This window comes from Myotis yumanensis, unplaced genomic scaffold (genome assembly GCF_028538775.1).
Source record: "Myotis yumanensis isolate MYYU_CA2020_CCGP unplaced genomic scaffold, mMyoYum1.0.hap1 SCAF_4, whole genome shotgun sequence".
Lineage (NCBI taxonomy): Eukaryota > Metazoa > Chordata > Mammalia > Chiroptera > Vespertilionidae > Myotis > Myotis yumanensis.
In genome coordinates, this window is record NW_027223755.1 from 102,250,660 (window position 1) to 102,273,884 (window position 23,225).

The 23,225-nt window shown below is 46.0% G+C and overlaps 1 protein-coding gene across 4 annotated transcripts in view; it reads left to right on the forward strand.

Annotated features, from left to right (window-relative positions):
- The window catches only part of IFT140 (intraflagellar transport 140), a 284,193-nt gene that overhangs the window by 196,957 nt on the left and 64,011 nt on the right, over positions 1 to 23,225 (forward strand). For all 4 annotated transcript variants that reach the window (XM_070413315.1, XM_070413314.1, XM_070413317.1 and 1 more), the window contains exons 4-11: positions 6,950 to 7,071; positions 7,254 to 7,396; positions 9,211 to 9,386; positions 10,503 to 10,594; positions 11,118 to 11,224; positions 11,932 to 12,077; positions 22,138 to 22,341; positions 22,478 to 22,550. In XM_070413315.1, coding sequence (XP_070269416.1) covers positions 6,950 to 7,071; positions 7,254 to 7,396; positions 9,211 to 9,386; positions 10,503 to 10,594; positions 11,118 to 11,224; positions 11,932 to 12,077; positions 22,138 to 22,341; positions 22,478 to 22,550 — 1,063 coding nt within the window. The remainder of the gene's footprint in view (positions 1 to 6,949; positions 7,072 to 7,253; positions 7,397 to 9,210; positions 9,387 to 10,502; positions 10,595 to 11,117; positions 11,225 to 11,931; positions 12,078 to 22,137; positions 22,342 to 22,477; positions 22,551 to 23,225) is intronic.

Here is a 23,225-nt window from a genome sequence, read left to right on the forward strand (position 1 = left end):
GATTTTGTTTTATATCGGAAGCAAAGTTTGAAAATTTTATTCTACCATCCCACCCTATGGCAAAGGCATGTCTGTCATTTTTAAAACGAACTTTTCTAGGTAACTATGTTCATAAAGATGGCCGAATGCCCCGGGTACTGTCATTTTTATGGCATCACCAAATCACCGGCTTCCCTGAACATACTTCTTCGCTGCCTAGGAGTCCCTGGTCCTGATTGTCTAGCTCAGGCGGTTCCACCTGCTTCGTTTGTCCCTCAGGACACTTGGCAGTATTTGGAGACGTGTTTCGTTGTCACAAAGGAGGGGGGCTCTTCGACCTGCATCTAGTGGGTAGAGGCCAGAGAGATTGCTCACCATCCTACAAGGCACAGGACAGACCCCACACAAAAGACCAACAGTGCCCAGGTTGAGAAACCCTGGTCTAGACTCAATTTGATTCACACATGGACAGCAGAAATTTTGCAGTGTGTTCATTAACACATGTTTCAGGTAATACATTTGCATGTTTCAAATTTCAAAAGCCATGAAATGGTATGTACTTTGAAAATCCTCTCTAGCCCTAGCTGGTTTGGCTCAGTGGATAGAGTGTCAGCCTGAAGACCAAAGGGTCCTGGGTTCGATTCTGGTCAAGGGCACATACCATGGTTGCAGGCTCCTCCCTGACCCGGGCCCTGGTCGGGGCGGGTGCAGGAAACAACCAGTCCATGTGTTTCTCTCACGTGGATGTTTCTGTCTTTCCCTCTCTCTTCCACTTTCTCTATAATCGATGGAAAAATATCCCTGGGCAAGGATCAAAAAACAAAAAATAAACTTAAAGAAAGAAAAGCCTCTCCACCCATGCCCATCAGTTTCCCCCTCTACTCTCTGGCATCCATAGCGTCTTAAACTCACATAAAAATGCATTCTTTCCCCAACTTCCATTTTTGCAAAATTTCAAATCTTGAAAGAATAGTACAAAGAACATCCATATACCCTTTACTAGTACATAAACTCACTAGTTATTAACATTTTCACACATCTACTTTCTCTCCCCCCCCCCCCATATATAATTAAAGGCTAATATGTAAATTGTCCCCTCAACCGGGAGTTTGACCAGGGGGCGGGGCCAGCCCCCAATCAGCCTCCCCCACCCCATCAGGGGTGGACCGGCCAGTCCCCACCCATGTACGAATTTGTGCACCAGGCCTCTAGTACAGCGGTTCTCAACGTGTGGGTTGCGACCCCTTTGGCGGTCAAACAACCCTTTCACAGGGGTCGCCTAAGACCATCCTGCATATCAGATATTTACATTACGATTCATAGCAGTAGCAACAATACAGTTATGAAGTAGCAACGAAAATAATTTTATGGTTGGGTCACAACATGAGGAACTGTATTTAAAGGGCCAGACGGTTGAGAACCACTGCTCTAGTATACAGTGGGGCCTTGACTTACGAGTGTCCCGACTAACGAGTTTTTTGAGATACCAGCTGTCTCTCGGCCGATTTTTTGCATTGAGTTGATAGAGTAATTTGAGTTAACGAGCTCGGTCTCAGAACGAGTTAAACTCGTAAGTCAAGGCCTCAATGTATATATATTTACCTCCTACCCTGATCATTTGAGAGTTTGTCAAAGACATCATACTTCATTCAGCCCTAACTACTTTGCCATCAATCCCTAAGAACAAGGATCAACCTTTTTAGGAGTTCAGACTCGTTATTGTGTAGAATATCCCTCAGTTTAGATTTGTTTGCTTGTTGCTTTAGATTAAACACTTTTGGTTGCAGATATCACACAAAGGATCTTGTCTCCTTATCCTCCTCTCCTTTCACATAAGTGATATCGTGCTTCTCTTCTGTCTCTTGTCTTTTTCATTTTCCATTGTGTCTTCCAGATCTCCCCATGTTGGTAAACAGCAAACTTCCTTCTTTTCTTTTAACCTGTCCTTCATGATATGACTTCACCAGCCGCTGTTGATAAACATTTCAGCGGCTTCCAGTCTTGCTAAACAGACAGTGACACAGTGGCTAACCTCATGCTTTTGTCATTTCACACATGTGGACGTTCAGAGAAGTCCCTGGAAGTGGGGTGGCAGAGCCTCAGGGCATGTGCGCCTGTGGTTTGGTGGATGTTCCCAAACCTCCCTCCATGGGGCTTGCATCAGTTCACACCAGCGCACTAGCATGTGCTTTCTCACAGACTGTTGTATCCGAATTCAGAATTTTGCCTAGAGAAGCGGCATCCCAGTCATGTTCTAGTTTGCATTTCTCTTAATATTGAGGATCAGCATCACTTACCAGAGCCATTGACATTTCCTTTTCTGGTCATATCACTTACTCATTCTTCTATTAGCTTGTTCCTTTTTTCTTGATGATTTTTCTTCTATTTTTCTACTCAATTCCCACCTAAAGACATGGCTGTCCCCAGATTCTGATTCCCTTGGTGACCTTTCCTACCTCCCTGCTGTGGAATGCTCTGCAAATTCCCTGTAGGAATAAAAGATTTCAAGATGATTGAATTGCATTATTCTCATTTTGACTATATTAAAAAACACACTGCGGTTGCCAGTTTGGCTCAGTGGATAGAGCGTCAGCCTGCGGACTGAAGGGTCCCAGGTTCGATTCCGGTCAAGGGCATGTACCTTGGTTGCGGGCACATACCCAGTAGGGGGTGTGCAGGAGGCGGCTGATGGATGTTTCTCTCTCATCGATGTTTCTAACTCTCTATCCCTCTTCCTTCCTCTCTGTAAAAAATCAATAAAGTATATTTAAAAAAATAAAACACTAACAAAATAGATTAACTTAGGCATGGAACTAAACTCAGATATGTTTGCTGACCAAGTTCTATGAGTCAAAATATTTAAGAGCAGAAATACCTAATCCTTCTAAGAAAATCTAGACTATACTGGTCTTAATTTAATAATGGACTCACCCCAGCTGGTGTTGGCCCAAGTACTGAAGGGTCTTGGGTTCGATTCCCAGTCAAGAGCATGGACCTGTATTGCGGGTTCGATCCCTAGTCCCTGTTGGTGCGTGTGGAGGAGGCAACCAATTGATGTGTGTCTCTCACATCAAAGTTCCCCTCTCTCTCTTTCTCTCCGTCCCCCCTCTCTAAAAGTCAATGGAAAATATATCCTTGGGTGAGGATTAACCACAAATAAATGAATGAATGAATGAATGGCTCAAGCAGGAAAATAATTCATAACAAATGTATAAGCACTTGGAATGCTGCACCACTGAGTGCACAGGCTTGGCTGAGGGTCTTCTTGGCTCTTCCGACAAAGACCCTGCTTTAGGTAGGTTGGTTACCAGTGAAACCAAGCCAGATTAGCTGAAGCAAGACGGTGCACTTAATCTGAGGCCAGGGTCTCCAAGGATGGGAACACACCTGACTTCATGACTGTCTAGAGCAGCGGTTCTCAACCTGTGGGTCGCGACCCCTTTGGGGGTCGAACGACCCTTTCACAGGGGTCGCCTAAGACCATCGGAAAACACATATATGATTACAGGTTGTTTTTGTGATTAATCACTATGCTTTAATTATGTTCAATTTGTAACAATGAAAATACATCCTGCATATCAGATATTTACATTACGATTCATAACAGTAGCAAAATTACAGTTATGAAGTAGCAACGAAAATAATTTTATGGTTGGGGGTCACCACAACTTGAGGCACTGTATTAAAGGGTGGCGGCATTAGGAAGGTTGAGAACCACTGGTCTAGAGTGAGGTGCTGACAGACACAGCTGTCTGCCAGCTCTGTACCTTTCTGTGTACTGTCCTGCTCAAGTTCTCTCTCTCTCTCTCTCTCTCTCTCTCTCTCTCTCTCACCCATTCTGTCCATGAGGCAGAACCTCTAGCTGATGAAAACAAACGAAATCACCTGCTCTCATTTCAGTTCCCACCCAGAGAACACCTGTCCCTCCTCCTCTGGCCCAAATTCAGCTCAGGCCAGGTGCCCACATGTGCAGTAGTCAGCAGGGGCCAGGGAGGTGGGGAGATCCCCAGGAAAGGGACACTGGGCAGATCCGTGAAGTGTCCATTAGCAGTTCCATCAGTAAAGAAGTGGAGAGAATGTCATGTGGGCCAGGTCTTACTTCCCTGTACGCTTTCACTGAGCCGAGTGTAGGAACCAGTAAATCTACGCAGGACAAAGGGTAAGTCAGTTCCTACTGTCAGCATAAACTATTAGAGAACCTAGCAGGATGACCTGTTCTTTGAAGTGACAGTATGTCGACAACAATCGAATCTAGAACATGATTAACTTCACATCAGTTCCTTAATACATTCAACTCTTGCTCTTCACAAATAGGGCTAATTTCTCATCTTTGGGGTAACTTTTGTTTTGTTTTTCTTTTCTTTTTTTGGAGGGTAACTTTTCTTTAGAGCCTTACTGTATAAAATTATAGTAAATGAGCCCAGCCAGTGTGGCTCAGTGGTTGGGCATCAACCTATGAATCAGGAGGTCACCGTTCCATTACTGGTCAGGGCACATGCCTGGTTTTCAGGCTCAATCCCCAGTAAGGGGCATGCAGGAGGCTGCCAATAAATGATCCTCTCCCATCATTGATGTTTCTATCTCTCTCTCCCTCTCCCTTCCTCTCTGAAATCAATAAAAATAAAAACAAAATAAAAATTACGGTGAATGAAGTAATTCTAACTCAGGAGGAATGACAGTGAAGAAAAAGCTCTGAACACAAAGAATTGCCCTGCAGGAGTAGTGAGAGGTGCAAAAAACACTTAGAATTGGGATGAGGAGCAAGGCTGCCACAAGGGAAGCAGACATCTCAGAGCTCACCTCTAAATTGCCACCTTGTGCTGCATTTCCAGCCGGTTAGCCAGAACCTGACACAGAGCACGTCTGAGTCCTTGCCTCCTCGGGAGTCAGTGATTGTGGTGGGCTACATCGATCCTTCTGTCAACACAAGAGGTGTACAATCACACATGAAATCACTGCTCCCGGGGCCCAGGGGCCCTGAACAACTTCCTCAAAACAACAGTCTAGAAGTCTGGACATGCTAAGTATGTCCTCATGGTATTCAGGAATTGCCAGTTAGAAGCTTGTATGTGCTAACGAAGATCTCTATAAAGTTCATTGTTATGTTAAAGAATAAGTACTGGTTGATTTCACTTGAAGGGCAGAGCAAAGGGACGTCTCTGCAAGTGTTATGTATGCATCATACGCCATCAGACACACAGCATCCCACAGTATGGTTCTCTAGAGGGGAGGCTGGGCCACCGGGGAAGGAAACATTTTCATTTTCTTTTTCACTATGCAAGTGAAACTAAAGGAACCAATAATGCATTTATTCTTCATAAAGCTGGCAAAGTCAAGAATTAGTGTGATAATATATACTATTCATAATATATATGAATATATATATTTGTTACATACTATTTTCAATCTTCCATAACTTTTCTTAGAGATTTACTGTATAATTTGTTTTTAAAGTCAACCTCATTGGAAGATCATATTCCTATGTACAATAAAGTGATTTACCCAGCATGTGGGGGTGTTGGAATCCATGCTAATTGAAAGCAGGGTGGGAGGAAGAGTGTACTGTTTGCTAAAACATCCACTGATCTTGAACAGGAAACATGCCTTGAGGAATGTCTAGGCATCAAAACAAAGGCGCTTGGCCGACAGATTCCAATGGAAATACCGCCTCCTAGACCATTCCGATGCAGCTGTCTCCTCCCTGCTGTTGATTGAGACTTTGATGGTGTTTAAATTGAATATACACTACACCTGGCACCCAGATCCTGGTTTCTCTTGGTTTCCTCCAACATAGGGAACCAGGGCTCCTTGATGGCTCATTCTAGGACTGGAGCAGGACAGTGAGCTTAGAGAATCTGTAGTGGCAGGAAGTAAGGAAGTGCTGACAGAGCGAGCCGAAAGAGCTCCCAATGGCCGAAGCTGGAAGAATTGGAGCAACAAAATAAATAAAACAGTATTAGATTATAACCCAAAGTAGAAAATAAGTCCATACTGATGTAAATCTATGACTGAATTAGTAAGTGGTGGGGAAGAGGCATCTCCCTGTGCCGAAGAATCCCAAATTATTCATGTAGACACTTCATGGTCAAAAAGGTGAGACGTAACTCCCCTCCCCTGTGCATAGTGACTTCGTTCCAAACGGTGCAGGATAGAGGGGTGGGGGGAAGACCAGCGCAGCGGAGACACCTGACAAACATGACCTCAGCCAGAAGATCCGGGTCAGTGTCACAGAGACAAGTCATGTGATGGCATAGACCCATGGTCCGATATGCCGAGAAGAGCACTTTATATCTGTGGTCTTCTCCCAAAGCCTGCAACCCCAGTCAACAATGAGAAAAAAACGACTGATCTCAGTGGAGGGACAATCCACACAATCCCTTAATAGACCTCAAAACTGTCAAGATCATCAAAAACAGGAGAGTCTGACATGTGATCTCATCCCAGAGGAGCCTAAGGAGACCAAACATCACATGGTCCTGAGGGGACCCTGGGGCTGGGAGAGGACATTAGGGAGGCACTAAAGAAATTGAACAAAGGCTTTGGTTAATATAATGTATCAATATTGGCTTATTAATCTGAGGGCTGTACCACACCAATGTAAGATCTAATGATAGGAGAAATTAGGCGGGGGTATGAAATTTACTGGAACTGTTTTCACAACTATTCCACAAATCTGAATCTATTATAAACTTCAAAGTTTGTTTTAACTAAAAGTGTGACAGTTGTTATCTCCAGGGAGTAAGGATGGAGGGGGTACATGGAAAAGTTTCTGGTTCCTTCACTGAACACTTGAATTGTTTGTATTTGTCATGGTGCACATGTAGTTTTGTTTAAGGAGAGAGAGAGAGAGAGAGAGAGAGAGAGAGAGAGAGAGAGAAATAAGCATGTGTTCTATTGCACAGTGTAACTCTTGCCTTTACCAGTCACTCAGTTAGAATGGGTTCATAATTTCTCATGATGGGTTTTCCAGCTTGGTGTCCTGCTCGTATGGAGGTTGGATCAAAGGGGCCGAGTACAAGGGACACCCCTGCTGAAACATGAATATGGAAGACACCTGACTCACTGCATCTTCCGGCTCCCCCCTCCTGGCGAGTAAGTATGAGCTTCCGTAGTGGCCTGAGTTTAAATCCTTTGGGGGGATGAGCAGAGGTGTGGCTCCTCCGGACACGCTGGAGGGATCATAGCAATGAGCCGCTCTCAGCATCTGTAGTGACAGCGCCTTCCTATGAGGAATAACAAGGAATCCTGACATTCTGGGTCGTATTTGCTTTCAGGGACCTCGTTCAGTTGGCAAAGGCAGCTGTGAGCGGAGACGAGAAAGCCCTGGACATGTTTAACTGGAGGAAAAGTGGCTTTGGAAGCTTCTTGAAAATGGGATCTCAAGAGGGACTGTCATTCTTTGTCAGCTTGATGGATGGTAAGAAGCTTCGTTTGGGATCCTAGGACGCTGGAGCCTTTCTAGGGCGTCTGATAAGGATATAAAACAAATAGGTGGTGTTTCTGCATAAAACAACAGCCTGTGTGTGTGCCAATCTCAGAGTGATGCATTCGCCAGCTTTTTGCAGTTATTTATCCAGTATTCAAAGAATGGCTTCACTTGGTTCTGATTAGAGACAAATTGAGCTTTATTTTTTTTTTTGGAGGCTTTTCAAAAACACATTTGTATTGATTTCAGAGAGGAAGGAAGAGGGAGAGAGAGAGAGAGAAACATCAATGATGAGAGAATCATTGATCGGCTGCCTCCTGCACGCCCCCTACTGGGGATTGAGCCCAAAACTCTGTCATGTGCCCTGACCAGGAATCAAACCGTGACCTCCTGGTTCATGGGTCGACACTCAACCACTGAGCCACATGGGCCAGGCAGGATGGGTGGGTGTTGTTTCCAGTCTGCAGTCACCAGCCAGCCTTCATGAGTGGCCCACATTAAGTGATTTGAACACAACTCCTCCTTCGTGTAAAGAGTGAGACAGGCTGCCCCGGTGACAGCTGACACATGCAATATGAAGTTAAGAGAAAACTAGAGTCTTTGTAGTCACATGAGACCTTCACAAGCGTGTGTCTGCTGTGAGAAAGAGGCCAAGGAAATGAGGCTTGCACAAGGCGGTGAAGTTTGAGGAGGCTGTGTCAGCATGACAGGAAGAGGAGAGCAGGTGAGAGCTGGAAGGGGCTGGGGCTTTTAAGATACCTTACATTTAGGGGATAAAGAGACCGTGCTGAGGGAATTCGGGGAGGTCACCGAAGGGACCTGGAGCGCGCACAGTGCCATGGGGGTGCAGGGAGGGGAGATGCCAGTGCAGGGGCCCCTTAGGAAGAGTTGACAAGATGGTGTGGAAAGAGATACATGAAGGGAGAGACGTTGGCGACTGGAAGAGGGCTGTGCAGTGGTGTCAGCTCTTCCTTCCACTCGGTAACTGGGCTTCAAAGGAAGATTATCTCATATCTGTGTGCCCCAGCTTCCTAGTGTAAAAAACGGAGACAGTGATAGTAAGAGTACCTGCTGGGAGAGCTCGCCGGAAGCAGAGTGGAGTTAATACACATGTGAGTGCTTATCACCTAGCTAGCCTGCCACACATACGTGCTGAGTAGATGCTCGTTGTTGTTGCAGTTAGCCTCTAGAGAACGTTGAACTTTCAGTTTAATAGGAAACAAGTTACTTATTAGGAATAAGATGAGAGGAGCCGGGTGAGGAGGCTCCAGAGAGCAGCAGCAATGAACTGGATCCCGGAGGAGTTTCCACCTGCCAAGCCCAGAAGCTGGGAGAGAAACCAGGAGGTGGGCAAGGGACTGGCACGCTCAGGGTGGACAGGAGAAGGAGGGGTTCCAGGCTGGAGAGGCCCTGCGGCTTAGGGCAAAACAGCCAACCAACCATGCACGGGACAGAGGGGCAGACCTAGGGGTAGGGCAGGTCACAGCCTGGGGCCTCGGTGCATGGGTGACAGATGAGCACCTCATGTTAGGGGACCAGGATGAACAAAGAGTTCCGAGGCTGTGGAGTCAGGCGGTCATCAGTGTGAGAGTTCGAATCCTCCGAGGTTGGTTTGGTGGAGGTAGTGATGGCTGAGGCATCAGGAGTCAAGGCTGAACGTAGTCCCGAGATGGCAGCCTGTGAGGTCATATGCAGATGTTTTTGAAATATTTTCTTTGCAAATTTTTCTAACAAAGATGTTTATTTTGAGAACGCTCCCTAGGGACATAGAAATGGCTGCTGGTGACGGTCCCCTTTGCCCTCAGGGACAGTGCACTACGTGGACGAGAAAGGCAAGACCACTCAGTTGGCGTCCACAGACAGCTCCATCCAAACACTCTTCTACCTCGAGAAGAGGGAGGCGCTGGTGGTGGTCACGGAGAACCTGCTGCTGTCCCTGTACTCGGTGACTCCTGAGGGCAAAGCAGAAGAAGTGATGAAGGTGGGCAGAGGGGCGGGGCCCCGGCTGGGTTCTCCTGACCCGATTAATCACCCTTTCCAGTTCCTTAGCAAAGCTGTTTCACGGCCACTCCCAGAGCTGTTCAGTACCATGATGTGTTGTACGACCTTCCGTTCAGGTAGGGGAAGTGAGAGTGAAGGAGATTTCTCTGGCATCAGTGGACAGACAAGGTGAGTCAGGCTGCGCCCTCCAGGATTGCTTCACTGGCGGCCTACAGACCCGGGTGTGAGAATAACCGCTCACTTTGCAGCAGCCCGTTCAACCTCCACCATGGAATTGTGGGGAGGGGCATCGCCCTGCTTCCTGGCTGTGCAGACAAGGCCTGGAGGGGGCTCACTCACCATTGAGAGCCGTGGGATTTCCCCCCACGTGCGTCTGTCCCAGCCGCCCCCAGGCACAGGGGCACATCGCTTCACCTGAGGGATGTCTGTCCCTCAGCAGGTGTTCCACTGTGGCTACTGAGACATACACCTTGACGTCCTTGAAGGTGCCTTGTGGCATCAGCCCCGGGCCCTCAGCACCAGGAGGACACCCCTGTCCTCTCAGGTGCTGCTCATCGCTGCCCTCCTGCTAGTTTCTTGGTTTATACCAGAGGAACCCATGTTCCTTGGAGAACGCTGAACTTCCCCTAAAGATACTCGTAGATTATGGAATGGATTGATTTTTTATCAGTTGGTATTTGTTTGGTCATTTGTGTATCTTTGAGCACAGCAGTTAAAAACATTGTCGCTGAATCATGTGGACCTGGGTTCAAGTCCCCCCCCCCCCCCCCCCCCCCCCCCCCGAGCCACTGCAAAACGGGTGTGATGCCTGCCTTGGAGGGCACGGTGGTTCCTGACCTTGGTCCTCGGCTCAGCTTGGTAGTCACTCTGGAAATGGGCTGTGTGCCGTGCGCCGGCAGCCACTGTTATTAACAGCGTTGGCTACACAGCCTGGAAAGCTGGGCGTGCCTTTCCAAGTGTTCATCTTCACCTCGCACTTCCATTACTGGTGAGTCTGCAGGAAGTCACTGCAGACCAGAGAGTCCAGGCTCACAGGCAGGGACACACAGCCCCAGCAAAACGGCATGCTTATTTCGGGTTGTTTTTCCTTATTCAGGTAAAGCTGAGTGGGAAAACGGGTCACCAGGCAGACATCGCTTTGATTGAAGGCAGCCTTCTGGTGACCGCCATTGGGGAGACAGCCCTCAGGTGAGACGTGACACGCCAGGGATTGTGGGATAAATGTCAGTCTCAAATTGTGATGAATTTTCACAAATTGGACACACCCAGGTAACAGCTCCGAGATCAGAGGACAGAGCACATTAGAGACCCAGGCATCCCTGCCCCCACGCCGGGGTGGACCTGTCCCGTCTGCCTGTGGATCCCTCTGCCTGGTTTCTGTGAGCACCTGCTTCTCGCTGCTGTGGTTCTAAATGATACTGTACAACCACATGGTTCTCCTGGGTGCGTGTGGTTGCAGGTCTTTTGTTCTCATCGTGACCTGGTGTCTGTCACACATGGACCCTCTTTTATTAATAGCTGCTTCCTTTGAAGACGAACAGGGTACAAAACAGATCTAAATGTAATGACGGCCTATTTGTCATGTCAGAGTCCAAAGGGCCATGACTTCTGCCTGATTTTTACAGCTCGCTCGGCAAGTTGGACAAGCCCCTCAGAGCCGACGGCAGTGCACTGGCAGTCTCCTTAGTGAGCATTGTTCCTTCCCTTGTAGATTCTGGGATTTAGAAGGAGGCGAGAATTACGTGCTGAGTCCAGAGGAGAAGTTCGGCTTTGAAAAAGGAGAGAATATAAACTGTGTTTCTTACTGTAAAATCAAAGGTGAGATTTCTCGGGCTGGCATAAGGGAGAAGGAGAACCAACCTCCTGCTTTGCTCTTTGGCTGCAAAATGATGATGGTGGCTATTTAAAGGCTGGTAACTCGGTTATAACTGTCAAGTCATTTGAATAAAATCAGTCAAGAATGAGAAAGTAACAGTGAAGCTTTTTATCCCACATGAAGGTCAAGAGTTTGGTCCAAAGTGTGACCAACCTGGCTGTCTGCAACTGATCTCCATTCTCTCCCAAACCCCAAGAAAAAGACAGTGTGGGAAACTTCAGAAATATATATACATACATGTATGTAAATGTATGCATGTATGTATGTATGTATGTATGTGTATAAGTGTACACACAGGGAAGACAGAACAGGAGATGAGCCAGAGGGGCACTTATTTCGTGCCTGCTGAGTGCTAAGTGCTGTCCTGGCATTGAAGACGCAGATGGGCAGGCAGATAGGCCTCTGCTCTCATGGAGAAAAAGAAGAACCAGCATCAGTTCCCCCACCAATCACATGCGCACATGCACTCACTGTATCACCAGGTAGTCATCAGTTCCTGCGAAGGGAGATACAGTAGGCGAGGGCTGGAGAGTTGCTGGGTAGAGGGCTGATGGACTGGCATTTCAGAGAGGGTGGTCAGAGAAGGGAGCTTGCTGCTGTTCTGATCCCTTTTCAAGTCAATGACTGTGGACTCGGTTTTTACCTGTAGGTCTTCTGGCAGCGGGCACTGATAAAGGGCGAGTAGCCATGTGGAAAAAAGTGCCAGGCCCCCATAGCAGCTGGGGAGTGGAGGGCAAAGACATGTGGACCCTTCAAACCCCTACTGAGCTCGAAGGGAACATCACGCAGATAAAGGTACAACTCTACCAGGGCAGCAGATACACTCATTTTGTGCCCTACAAAAGTGAAGGAAGTAATTGACTTTGTACCTATCATTGTAAGTTATTCAGTTTAAAAGACTATAATATAAAAATAAAGGCCTTTTGGAGTTCAGAATTGCAAAAAAGGGATTGTGGATCTGTAGTAATCTATATTTACTTTCTCTACCCACCCCTTTATCTCTATCCTTCATCTTTCTGTCTGTCTGTCTATCTATCCACCTATCTATCTGTGTTAAAACGGCTTTATTGGGTTACATAACATACCAGGTGGTCTTTTATATATTCACAGAATTTTTTAATCATCACAATACATTTTGGAACCATTTCATCGTCCCAGAAAGAAATCTCATACCCATTAGCAGTCACTCCCCATTCTCCTTCCCCCAGCCCTGCAACCACTAATCTACCTTCTGTGCCTGCGGATTTGCCTATTCTGGACACTTCAGTGGAATCACACTCAGTATGCTTGGATATGAGATTCTTTCACTGAGCATTACGTGTTCTAGGTTCATCCCAACTGTAGCATCTGTCAGTGTTTCATTCCTTTTTAAGGCTGAGTAATAGTCCGCTGTCTGAATAGACCAAACTTTGTTATCTTTTCATCCAGTGACGGACCTTTGGGTTGTTTCTACTTTTGGACTGTTATTAATAACTAGAGGCCCAGTGCGTGAAAATTCATGTACTGGGGGGGCAGGGCATCCCTCAGCCCAGCCTGCCCCCTCTCACAGTCAGGGAGCCCTGAGGGGCGGTAGGCGACCCAGCGATCAGGGGAAGGTGACGCCCCCATCACACGTCTGCTCCTGCCACTGCCAGCAGCACAAGCCTCGGCCCGGCCCTGGTTACCTGTGCCTCAGCCCGGCCCTGGTCACCTGCGCCTCAGCCTGGCCCTGGTCACCTGCGCCTCAGCCCTGCGCAGCCGCCATCCAAGGCTTGCCTGAGCCTCAGTCAGTGGGGGGTTCAGGAGGACCCAAGGCCCTGGTGGGGCTGAGGGGACTCCTGTGGCAGGAGCGTGGAGCGGCCGCCCTGGCTGAGGAATGTAGGATACTCTCAACGACATGAGTTATAACTTCCAATTTGTTGGACACCACAGTCAGGCTTCAGCTTCGGGGGAGGGAGGAAGAGAGGGATGGGCAGCTTGTTGGAGAAGCCTGGGCGAGCTGTCAGTTAGTGGGGAGTGCAGGAGGACCCGAAGCCCCTGGTGGGGCTGAGGGGAATCCAGCGGCAGGCACGGAGCAGCTGGCCTCGCACCCCCCCCACCCCCGTGGACGCTGCCATCTTGTGATGGCATGATGGTCAATTTGCATATTACCTCTATTATATAGGATGAGGATGCTGCTGTAAACATTTATGTACAAGTTATTGTGTTGACATATGTTTTAATTTCTACTGGGTATTTGGTTCTTTTTTTATCATTTCTGTCTCTGTATTGATAGTCTCTGTTTGGTGAGACATTGAATCATACTTCCTTTACTTCTTTAAGCCTGATTTCTTTTAGTTCTTTGAATATATTTTTAACTAGAGGCCCAGTGCATGAAATTCATGCACGGGTAGGGTCCCTAGGTCTGGCCGGCGATCAGGGCCGATCTGTGAGGCTACCGGTGGGGCGATCGGGAGGAGGGGGGCCCGCTGGCACCCATCTTGGCTGGCCTGGCACTGCCCGCTCGCCGGCCCTGCCCCTCGCCATCGCTGCCAGTCGCCTCTCTCTGTGGGGTGATGGGGGGCCCCCCCGCTGGCACCCACCTTGGCTGGCCTGGGGCCTGCGGGCTGGGGGAAGCTCCTGATTTGAGCGTCTCCCCCCTTGTGGTCAATGCGCGTCATAGCGACCAGTCGTTCCACTGGTCGTTCTGCCGTTCGGTTGATTTGCATATTAGGCTTTTATTATATAGGATGGCTACTTTGGAGTCTTTAAGTACAACATCTGGGCCTTCTGGGGGCAGTTTCTGTTGCCTGTGTTTTTTTCTTGTGTATGAATTATAGTTTTCTGTTTTGCATGGCACTTGATTTTTTAAAATTTATTTATTTATTTATTTATTTTTGCTTAAAGTATTACAAAGAGTATTACATATGTCTCCTTTTTTTTTCCCCGCCCTTGACAATCCCCTGGCCTCCCCTACCCCCCAGTGTCTTATGTCTATTGGTTATGCTTATATGCATGCATACAAGTCCTTCAGTTGATCCCCCCCACCCCCCGCGTCCTGCCCCCCAACCCTCCCTGGCCTTTTCGCTGTAGTTTGACAGTCTGTTTGAGGCAGCTCTGCCTCTGTATCTATTTTTGTTCATAAGTTTATAATGGTCTTTATTATCCAGAAATGAGTGAGATCATGTGGTATTTTTCCTTCATTGACTGGCTTATTTCACTTAGCATAATGCTCTCCAGTTCCATCCATGCTGTTGCAAATGGTAAGAGTTCCTTCTTTTTTACAGCAGCATAGTATTCCATCGTGTAGATGTACCAAAGTTTTCTAATCCATTCATCTACTGATGGGCGCTTAGGCTGTTTCCGGATCTTAGCTATGGTGAATTGTGCTGCTATGAACATCGGGGTGCATATATCCTTTCTGATTGGTGTTTCTGGTTTCTTGGGATATATTCCTAGAAGTGGGATCACAGGGTCAAATGGGAGTTCCATTCTTAGTTTTTTAAGGAAACTCCATACTGTCTTCCATAGTGGCTGCACCAGTCTGCATTCCCACCAGCAGTGCATGAGTGTTCCCTTTTCTCCACATCCTCTCCAGCACTTGTCGTTTGTTGATTTGTTGATGATAGCCAGTCTGACAGGTGTGAGATGGTACCTCATTATTGTTTTGATTTGCATCTCTCGGATGATTAGTGACTCGGATGATATGTCTCTTGGCTTTCTGAATATCCTCTTTTGAAAGGTCTCTATTTAGGTCCTTTGCCCATTTTTTGATTGGATTGTTTATCTTCCTTTTGTTGAGTTGTATGAGTTCCCTATAAATGTTGGAGATTAAACCCTTATCAGTGATAACATTGGCAAATATGTTCTCCCATGTAGTGGGCTTTCTTATTGTTTTGTTGATGGTTTCTTTTACTGTGCAGAAGCTTTTTATTTTGATGTAGTCCCATTTGTTTATTTTCTCTTTAGTTTCCAATGCCCTAGAATCTGTATCGGTGAAGAACTTGCTTTGGCATATGTCTGAGATTTTGTTGCCTTTGGATTCTTCTAGTATTTTTATGGTTTCCTGTCGTATATTTAAGTCCTTTATCCATTTTGAGTTTATTTTTGTGTATGGTGTAAGTTGGTGGTCTAGTTTCATTTTTTTTTTTTTTTTTTTTTTTTTTTTTTTAAATTAAATCTTTATTGTTCAGATTATTACATTTGTTCCTCTTTTTTCCCCCCATAACTCCCCTCCTTCCAGCTCCCACCCCACCCTCCACCCTCACTCCCCACCCACTGTGTTCATCCATAGGTGCATGATTTTTGTCCAGTCACTTCCCGCATCTCCCACACCCCTTTTTCCCCCAAGAATAGTCAGTCTATTCCCTTTCTATGTCCCTGATTCTATTATAATCACCAGTTCATTCTGTACATCAGGTTATTTATTCACTTGATTCTTAGATTCATTTGTTGATAGATGCATGTTTGTTGTTCATAATTTGTATCTTTACCTTTTTCTTCTTCTTCCTCTTCTTAAAGGATACCTTTCAGCATTTCATATAATACTGGTTTGGTGGTGATGAACTCCTTTAGCTTTTCCTTATCTGTGAAGCTCTTTATCTGACCTTCAATTCTGAATGATAGCTTTGCTGGATAAAGTAATCTTGGTTGTAGGTTCTTGGTATTCAGCACTTTGAAAATTTCTTGCCATTCCCTTCTGGCCTGCAAAGTTTCTGTTGAGAAATCAGCTGACAGTCGTATGGGTATTCCCTTGTAGGTAATTGAGCCTCTTTCTCTTGCTGCTTTTAAGATTTTCTCTTTGTCTTTTGCTCTTGGCATTTTAATGATGATGTGTCTTGGTGTGGTCCTCTTTGGATTCCTTTTGTTTGGGGTTCTCTGCGCTTCTTGGACCTGTAAGTCCATTTCTTTCACCAGGTGAGGGAAGTTTTCTGCCATTATTTCTTGAAATAGGTTTTCAATATCTTGCTGTCTCTCATCTTCTGGCACTCCAATGACTCTGATATTAGACCGCTTAAAGCTGTCCCAGAGGCTCCTTACACTATCTTCACACTTTCGGATTCTTTTTTCATTTTGCTTTTCCAATTGGGTGCTTTTTGTCGAATCTTTGGTTTGATTATTGTACTCCTCTGGTCTGCTATTGGGTATAATATTCTTTATTTCAGTCCGTGTATGCTTACTTTCTAATTTCTTTATCGTAGCATCGAGGGTCTCATTAGTTTTCGTGAGGTTCTGCACAAATTTATGGCAAGCCCTCAAAATTGCGATTCTTAGCTCCATATCCTCCATTTCTGTCATGTTTTTTTGTCTCCGCATCTTTTATGCTTTCTTGGTGCACCCCCTTGTGGTCTCTGTGCGCAGTCTTGTTCTAGCCAAGCCTTAATTGTTGTAGTTAACACTAGGGGGATTTGACCCTCAGGCCGACTGGCTATAGGAATCAGCTGTGCGGAAAACGTCTGTCTTCTGGGGAGGCGCTAATCCAGCCTTTGCCTGAGGCGATCGGCAAATGGCTGTGCGCAGGCTTTGGGCGGGGCGGGATCAACAGGGCGGGCGGAGGGAGCAGTTATGGCCACGCTCAGTCCCGTTCCCAGAGGCTCTGCTTCTCAGAACCCCGGCAGCCGCTGCAAACCTCGGAGAGAAAGCTGCCCTCAGGTTCCAACTGATGCCGGGTAATCCCGCTTCTCCCGTTTGAGTCTGGGTCCCTAGAGACTCGCCCGGATCTGGAGCCCAGAGTCTGAGACTCACTCCCGGCAGAAAACGACAACCGCGCCCTCAGCCACCAGCCCGCTTTCGCGCGCACCTCGGTACCTTTGTATTTTCCACACTGCGCCGCCTCTGAGCCTCGATTTGCTGTTCTCTTTCCTTCTAGTTGTAGAGTCTCTCTTCAGCCAGCCTTCCTGTGGTTCTGGGTGATGTCCGTTCAGTCTTTTAGTTGTATTTTTGAAATGGTTGTTTGCGGCAGCGGTCTCCGGTGTTTACCTACGCCGCCATCTTGGTCGACCTCTCGACATTTTCTAGTTTCATTTTCTTGCATGTATCTGTCCAATTTTCCCAACACCATTTATTGAAGAGACTATCTTGACTCCATTTTATGTTCTTGCCTCCTTTGTCAAATATTAATTGAGCGTATCGGTTCGGGCCGATTTCTGGGCTCTCTATTCTATTCCATTGATCTATATTTCTGTTCTTGTGCCAGTATCAGGCAGTTTTGAGAACAGTGGCTTTGTAATACAGCTTGATATCTGGTATTGAGATCCCACCTACTTTGTTCTTTCTCAGGATCGCTGCAGCTATTCGGGGTCTTTTTTTATTCCAGATGAACTTTTGGAGAGTTCTTTCTAGGTCTGTGAAATATGCCGTTGGTATTTTAATGGGAAGTGCGTTGAATTTGTATATTGCTTTGGGTAGTATGGACATTTTAATGATGTTGATTCTACCAATCCAAGAACATGGTATGTTCTTCCATCTCTTTATGTCTTCCTCTATCTCTTTTTTCAACGTCCTGTAGTTTTCTGAGTAGAGGTCTTTTACCTCTTTAGTTAAGTTTATTCCTAGGTAGCTTAATTTTTTGGGGGGCGATGGTAAATGGGATTGTTTTTTTAGTCTCTCTTTCTGCAAGTTCACTACTGGTGTATAGAAATGCCATAGATTTCTTGGCGTTAATTTTGTATCCTGCTACATTGCCGAATTCTTTTATTAAGTCTAAAAGTTTTTTGATGGAGTCTTTAGGGTTTTCTATGTATAATATCATGTCATCTGCAAATAAGGACAGTTTTACTTCTTCTTTTCCAATTTGGATGCCTTTTATTTCTTCTTCTTGTCTAATTGCAATGGCTAATACTTCCAATACTATGTCGAACAGGAGTGGTGAGAGTGGGCATCCCTGTCTTGTTCCTGTTCTTAGGGGAAATGGTGTTAGTTTTTGTCCATTGAGTATGATGTTGGCTGTGGGCCTGTCGTATATGGCTTTTATTATGTTGAGGTATGATCCTTCTATTCCCACCTTGCTGAGAGTTTTTATCAAAAATGGGTGTAGAATTTTGTCAAATGCTTTTTCTGCATCAATTGATATGACCATGTGGTTTTTTTCTTTCAATTTGTTGTGAGCTAGACATTTTAGTTTAAATATCGTGTCAATATTGTGGACAGCCTCTACCTTGGGGGAAAAAACCTTAGTTCTCCAGAGGTTGGGAGTGGGATAGCTTCTCTCAAAAGACACCCTGCTTTATGGGCATGGAGCCGGGCACAGAAGTCTCTGTCTTCTCAGATTGCCTCTCCCAGCATGGAGCCTTTACCCTGTGAGCAAGCAGGGTCCAGGGTGTGGGGGCCCAGTCTTCTCAGACTACTATGCCTGTGAGCAGGGGCTGGTAGAAGGAGAGGGCCCCCAGCTCTCTGCCCCACTCACCTGGAATTAGCTTCTACAACACAGAGCCCAGGGGACGAGAAATGCTGGTGGTTAGCCCCTACCAGGGACATGCTGTAGCCCTCATCTGGGAGCTGGAGGAGAGGGAGCCCTGTCTTATCCACTCGAGTGGGGCTTCAGTCATGCTGAGCTGGGGGACAGGAGGGGGGGAGCAGAGTGGCTCAGGTGTCACAGACTGTACTGCTCTTGCCAGAATTAGTAAACAATCTTTTTTTTTCTTTTTCAATCTGAGAGAGAGAGAGAGAGAGAGAGAGAGAGAGAGAGATGTGCCCTGACCGGGAATCAAACCAGCAACCTTTTGGTGCACAGGATGACACTCAGCCAACTGAGCCACTCCGGTTGCTTGACTCTCTTGAATAAATACGTCTTCGTTTGCTTTATGCCCAATTTCCAGAGAGTTAGATTTTTTTTCATAATTTTTACCATTTATGCCTGTATGTCCTCTGGGCTCTTCACCCTGCCATCCTGGAAGTTGTCTCTAAGATCTGCACTGTGTAGCACTAGCTGGTTTGGCTCAATGGATAGAGCATCAGCCTGCAGACATCTCTCATCATTGATGTTTTTATCTCTCCCCCTCTCCCTCTCTGAAATCAATAAAAAAATATATATATTTTAAAAGATCTGCTCTATGTAAATCTCTTAAGTTAAAATGTCTTTAATCCTATACTAATTTGGAAAGGAAAATTTATGTAGTAAATAGTTTAGGGATACCCTTTAGCAATTTTGGGAAATTACTTTCAGATTCTCCTCTCAGGCCATAGATAAAAATGAATTAACAAGTTAAATATTAGCAAGTTAAATATGTTACAAATTAGGACAGAATAACTGGCTAAAAATAGTCCAAAATATTATTAGATCTGTAGAGAGAACATAACTTTCTCAGATTTGAAGTAATAAAAGTAGTTGCAAAGCAAAGATTAACAAGTTTGAGTACATAAAAACTTATGTCAAACTGGGCAATGGAGAACAAAACTAGAACTGAAGGCAAATCTGAGCTCTAAAACACTGTATTTCCCGATTCTCAATGCATATTGTTTTCTTTATTTTAATAGAAAGTTGCATACAACTCTTTTGTTGCTTTTACTTTTCTGTGGGAGGACGGAATCTTTACACAGCTATTCTTTTAACTTATGGCTTACCTTTCGTGATATCCTATATAATAAAAGGCTAATATGCTAAGTGTCTGGTCATCTGGTCATCCATTCAACCAATCAAAGTGTAATATGATAATGATATGCTAAGGCTGTTCAACCACTAGCTATGATGTTCACTGACCACCAGGGGGCAGAATCTCTGACCTGTAGGTTAGCTTGCTGCTGGGGTCTGGTCAATCAGGACTGAGCAAGATAGGCCGGACATGCCCTGGAGCCCTCCCGTGGTCCCTACCCAGCTGGTCAACCTTCCGTGTCCCTCCCCGGCCCCGATTGTGCACCAGTGGGGTCCCTCGGCCTGGCCTGTGCCCTCTCGCAATCTGGGACCCCTCTGGGGATGTTGAAGAGCAGATTTTGGCCCGATCCTGCAGGCCAGGCCAAGGAACCCCACTGGTGCATGATTTCGTGCACTGGGCCTCTAGTCTTAGAATAAAGGACATGAAGAAAACTGACATTTATAAGGAAAATATTAAGTGTGCTCTCTCTGGAGCATACCCACACCTTTCTTCCCTCTCAGGCATGCATCTTTATTTTTTCTCCTAAATGCTAAGGGTCCCCATGAGATTTGCATCCAGGGGAGCTCTTCCCAGGTGAGTCCGCACAGCTCAATGTGGCTCACTTCTTCCCTATAACATATCTAGAGAGCCAAGGCAGAGCACACATAGGCTCTCCCCTGTTTTTTTTCTATCTTAAGCCCTTTTTTTGTTTCACTGTTCACAACTTTAATAAACGTACTCTTAAAATAAAAAAGAAAAATATTGAGAGCTTTAATGGCAAAAATGGTGGAGATAATTTCCCTAGGAGTAGTTAGTAAAATACATGAAAAACATGAAACCTCACTGGTAATGAAAGAAATGCCATTTAAAATAATAGAATGGGCCCTGGTCAGGTGGCTCAGTTGATAGGAGCATTGTCCCATACCCCAAACAGTTGCAGGCTCAATTCCTGGTCAGGGCACCTACCTAGGTTGAGAGTTTAATCCCCAGTCGGGGTGCATATGGGAGGCAACTAGTCGATATTTCCCTCTCTCTCTCTCTCTCTTTCTCCCTTCCTCTCTCTCTAAAAATCAATAAAAATAACTAGGAGGCAACCCTCAAATAAGGATAAAAATAAAATAATAGAATGAGCCACACTAACCTTCCTAAAGGACGTAAAAGAAAACAGAGTAAATGTTAGATACATCATGTTTCTCAAAGAGAAGCCTCGATCTTGTAAAAGTGTCATTTCTTCCCAAATAAATCCACAAATGAAATGTATACACAGTAAAAATAAGGACTTTTTCCCCTGGGAGAATTCAGCACGGTAATTCTTAACTCATCTGGGAGAGCAGATGGCAAGAAAAAAAAAGTATAAACAATCCGAACATTTCTGTATAATATACCAGAATATATCTCAAACTTTAGCAATTGAAACAGTGGTTATGACACTGGCCAGATGGCTCAGCTGGTTAGAGTGTTGTCCCAGTATGCCACCGTAGTGGGTTTGATCCCAGGTCAGGGCACATACAAGAAGCAACTAATGAAAAGAAGCAACCAATGAATGCATCAATAAGTGGAACAAAAAATCGTTTCTCTCTCTCTCTCTCTCTCTCTCTCTCAAATCAATAAATAAAAATTGGAAAAGACAACAACAGTGGTTAATCAGGAGTAGATAAGTATATCAGTGGAATGGAGTAGGAGATCCAGAAACAGATTTATATAGATTGGAAGTTTAATATGAAATTATAAATGTGCATTTTATATCAGAGGAAAACTGGATAATTTAATATGTTATGTTAGATTTGCTATGAATTTTAAAAAGTAAGCACCTCTAAATTAACATCAGAAAGGTGAATTGTAGCCCTGGCCGGTGTGGCTCAGTGGTTGAATATTGTCCTGGGCACCAAAAGGTTGCTGGTTCGATCCCCAGTCAGGACACATACCCAGGTTGCAGGTTTGATCCCCGGTGAGGTGCGTGCAGAAGGCAACTGATCAATCTCTCTCTCTCACACCAATGTTTCTCTCTCTCTCCCTTCATCTCTCTAGAATCAATAAAAACATTTTTTAAAGAAAAGTAAATTGTAGATGTTCAACCAGTGAGAACAGACTCGAGTGAAAACAGCCATATAGGTAGCTACCAGCTTCATCACAATGCTGCGTATCAGTATTCTAAAATTATTGTACAATGTACACATTTTATACTTACAACATTTTAAAAATAATTTTGAACAAGAAGAAACAGTGCTGGGAAATTGTTTATGAATCCTTGTATGAATAACGTTTTCCTGACTGTATCTCTCCACTGTTCACACTTTTGGTTCTTTCTCTCCAACGTGGAAATGAAGTGGGGCTCCAGGAAGAACCTTCTGGCGGTGAACAACACGAGCGCCGTGGTGATCCTCAGCGCGCAGGCCATGTCCTCGCACTTCCACCAGCAGGCGGCCGTGGTGCAGCTTTCCCCAAGCTTACTCAACGTGTCCTTCCTCTCCACGGGGCTGACATACAACCTGCGCACGGACATGCACATCAGCGGAGTGTTCATCACCAAGGTATTTGCGAGGCTGACCCATGGGGTCGCTTGGGGGTCTTCAGTGTAGACAAAAGGCCCGGTCAGTTGTAGGGTCATTCAGGATGGTAAGGGGCCCAGACGGCAGGTTGCTTTTTCATGTCCACGGTCCTTTTTAGGACGCTGTCGTTGTCTGGAATGGAAAGCAGGTGGTGGTCTTTGAGCCTTCTGGAGCCATATTGCGAAATGCAGGTAGGAATCCCCCCACCCCCACCCCAGCAGAAGGGACACTCGGCACCATGCTTTCTTTTCTCACTGTCTAATGGGGTGGGATGTGCTGGTGCTGTGGTCTGGGCAGAGGGCTGGCACAGGGCCATGGGAGACTCGCACATCAGTTCTCACGCCTGTGTTTCCAGAGTCAGTGGTGCAGCTCCGGCCCTGAGCTGCCAGGGCCTCTCAGGCCTCCTGGGCCTCACCCTGTTGAAGCCCCTCAAGGTGGCTGAGAAGCGCAGCTGGATCCGGGGCCAGCAAGCTGGATCCAGGACAATAAAACGGCTCAGAAATAAGGCTGCACTGGCACATACCACAGTGCCGCCCAGGGGACGGAGTTGCTACACACCCGACTTTTGAACTGGATCCAGACCGCACAGAGCAGTGAGCCCCAGGGCATCTTGACCAAGGCCAGCCTCTGTCTGGAAATGTCAGCACGGATCATCAGAGAGGCTCCGTCACTCTCAAACGGCTCTCTCTGTCCCGTCAGTCTCGCCAGCTCTCTGTTTCACGAGGCTGCCTTACCCTCCACTCTTCAGCACATGCCCGTAGGAGTTTTCTGAAGCTGCACAAACTCAGTGGCTTAAAAAGAATCTTATTCTCTCACAGTTGTAGGGGTGAGAGGCCCGGAGTCAAGGCGTCAGCGGGCTGCGTCCC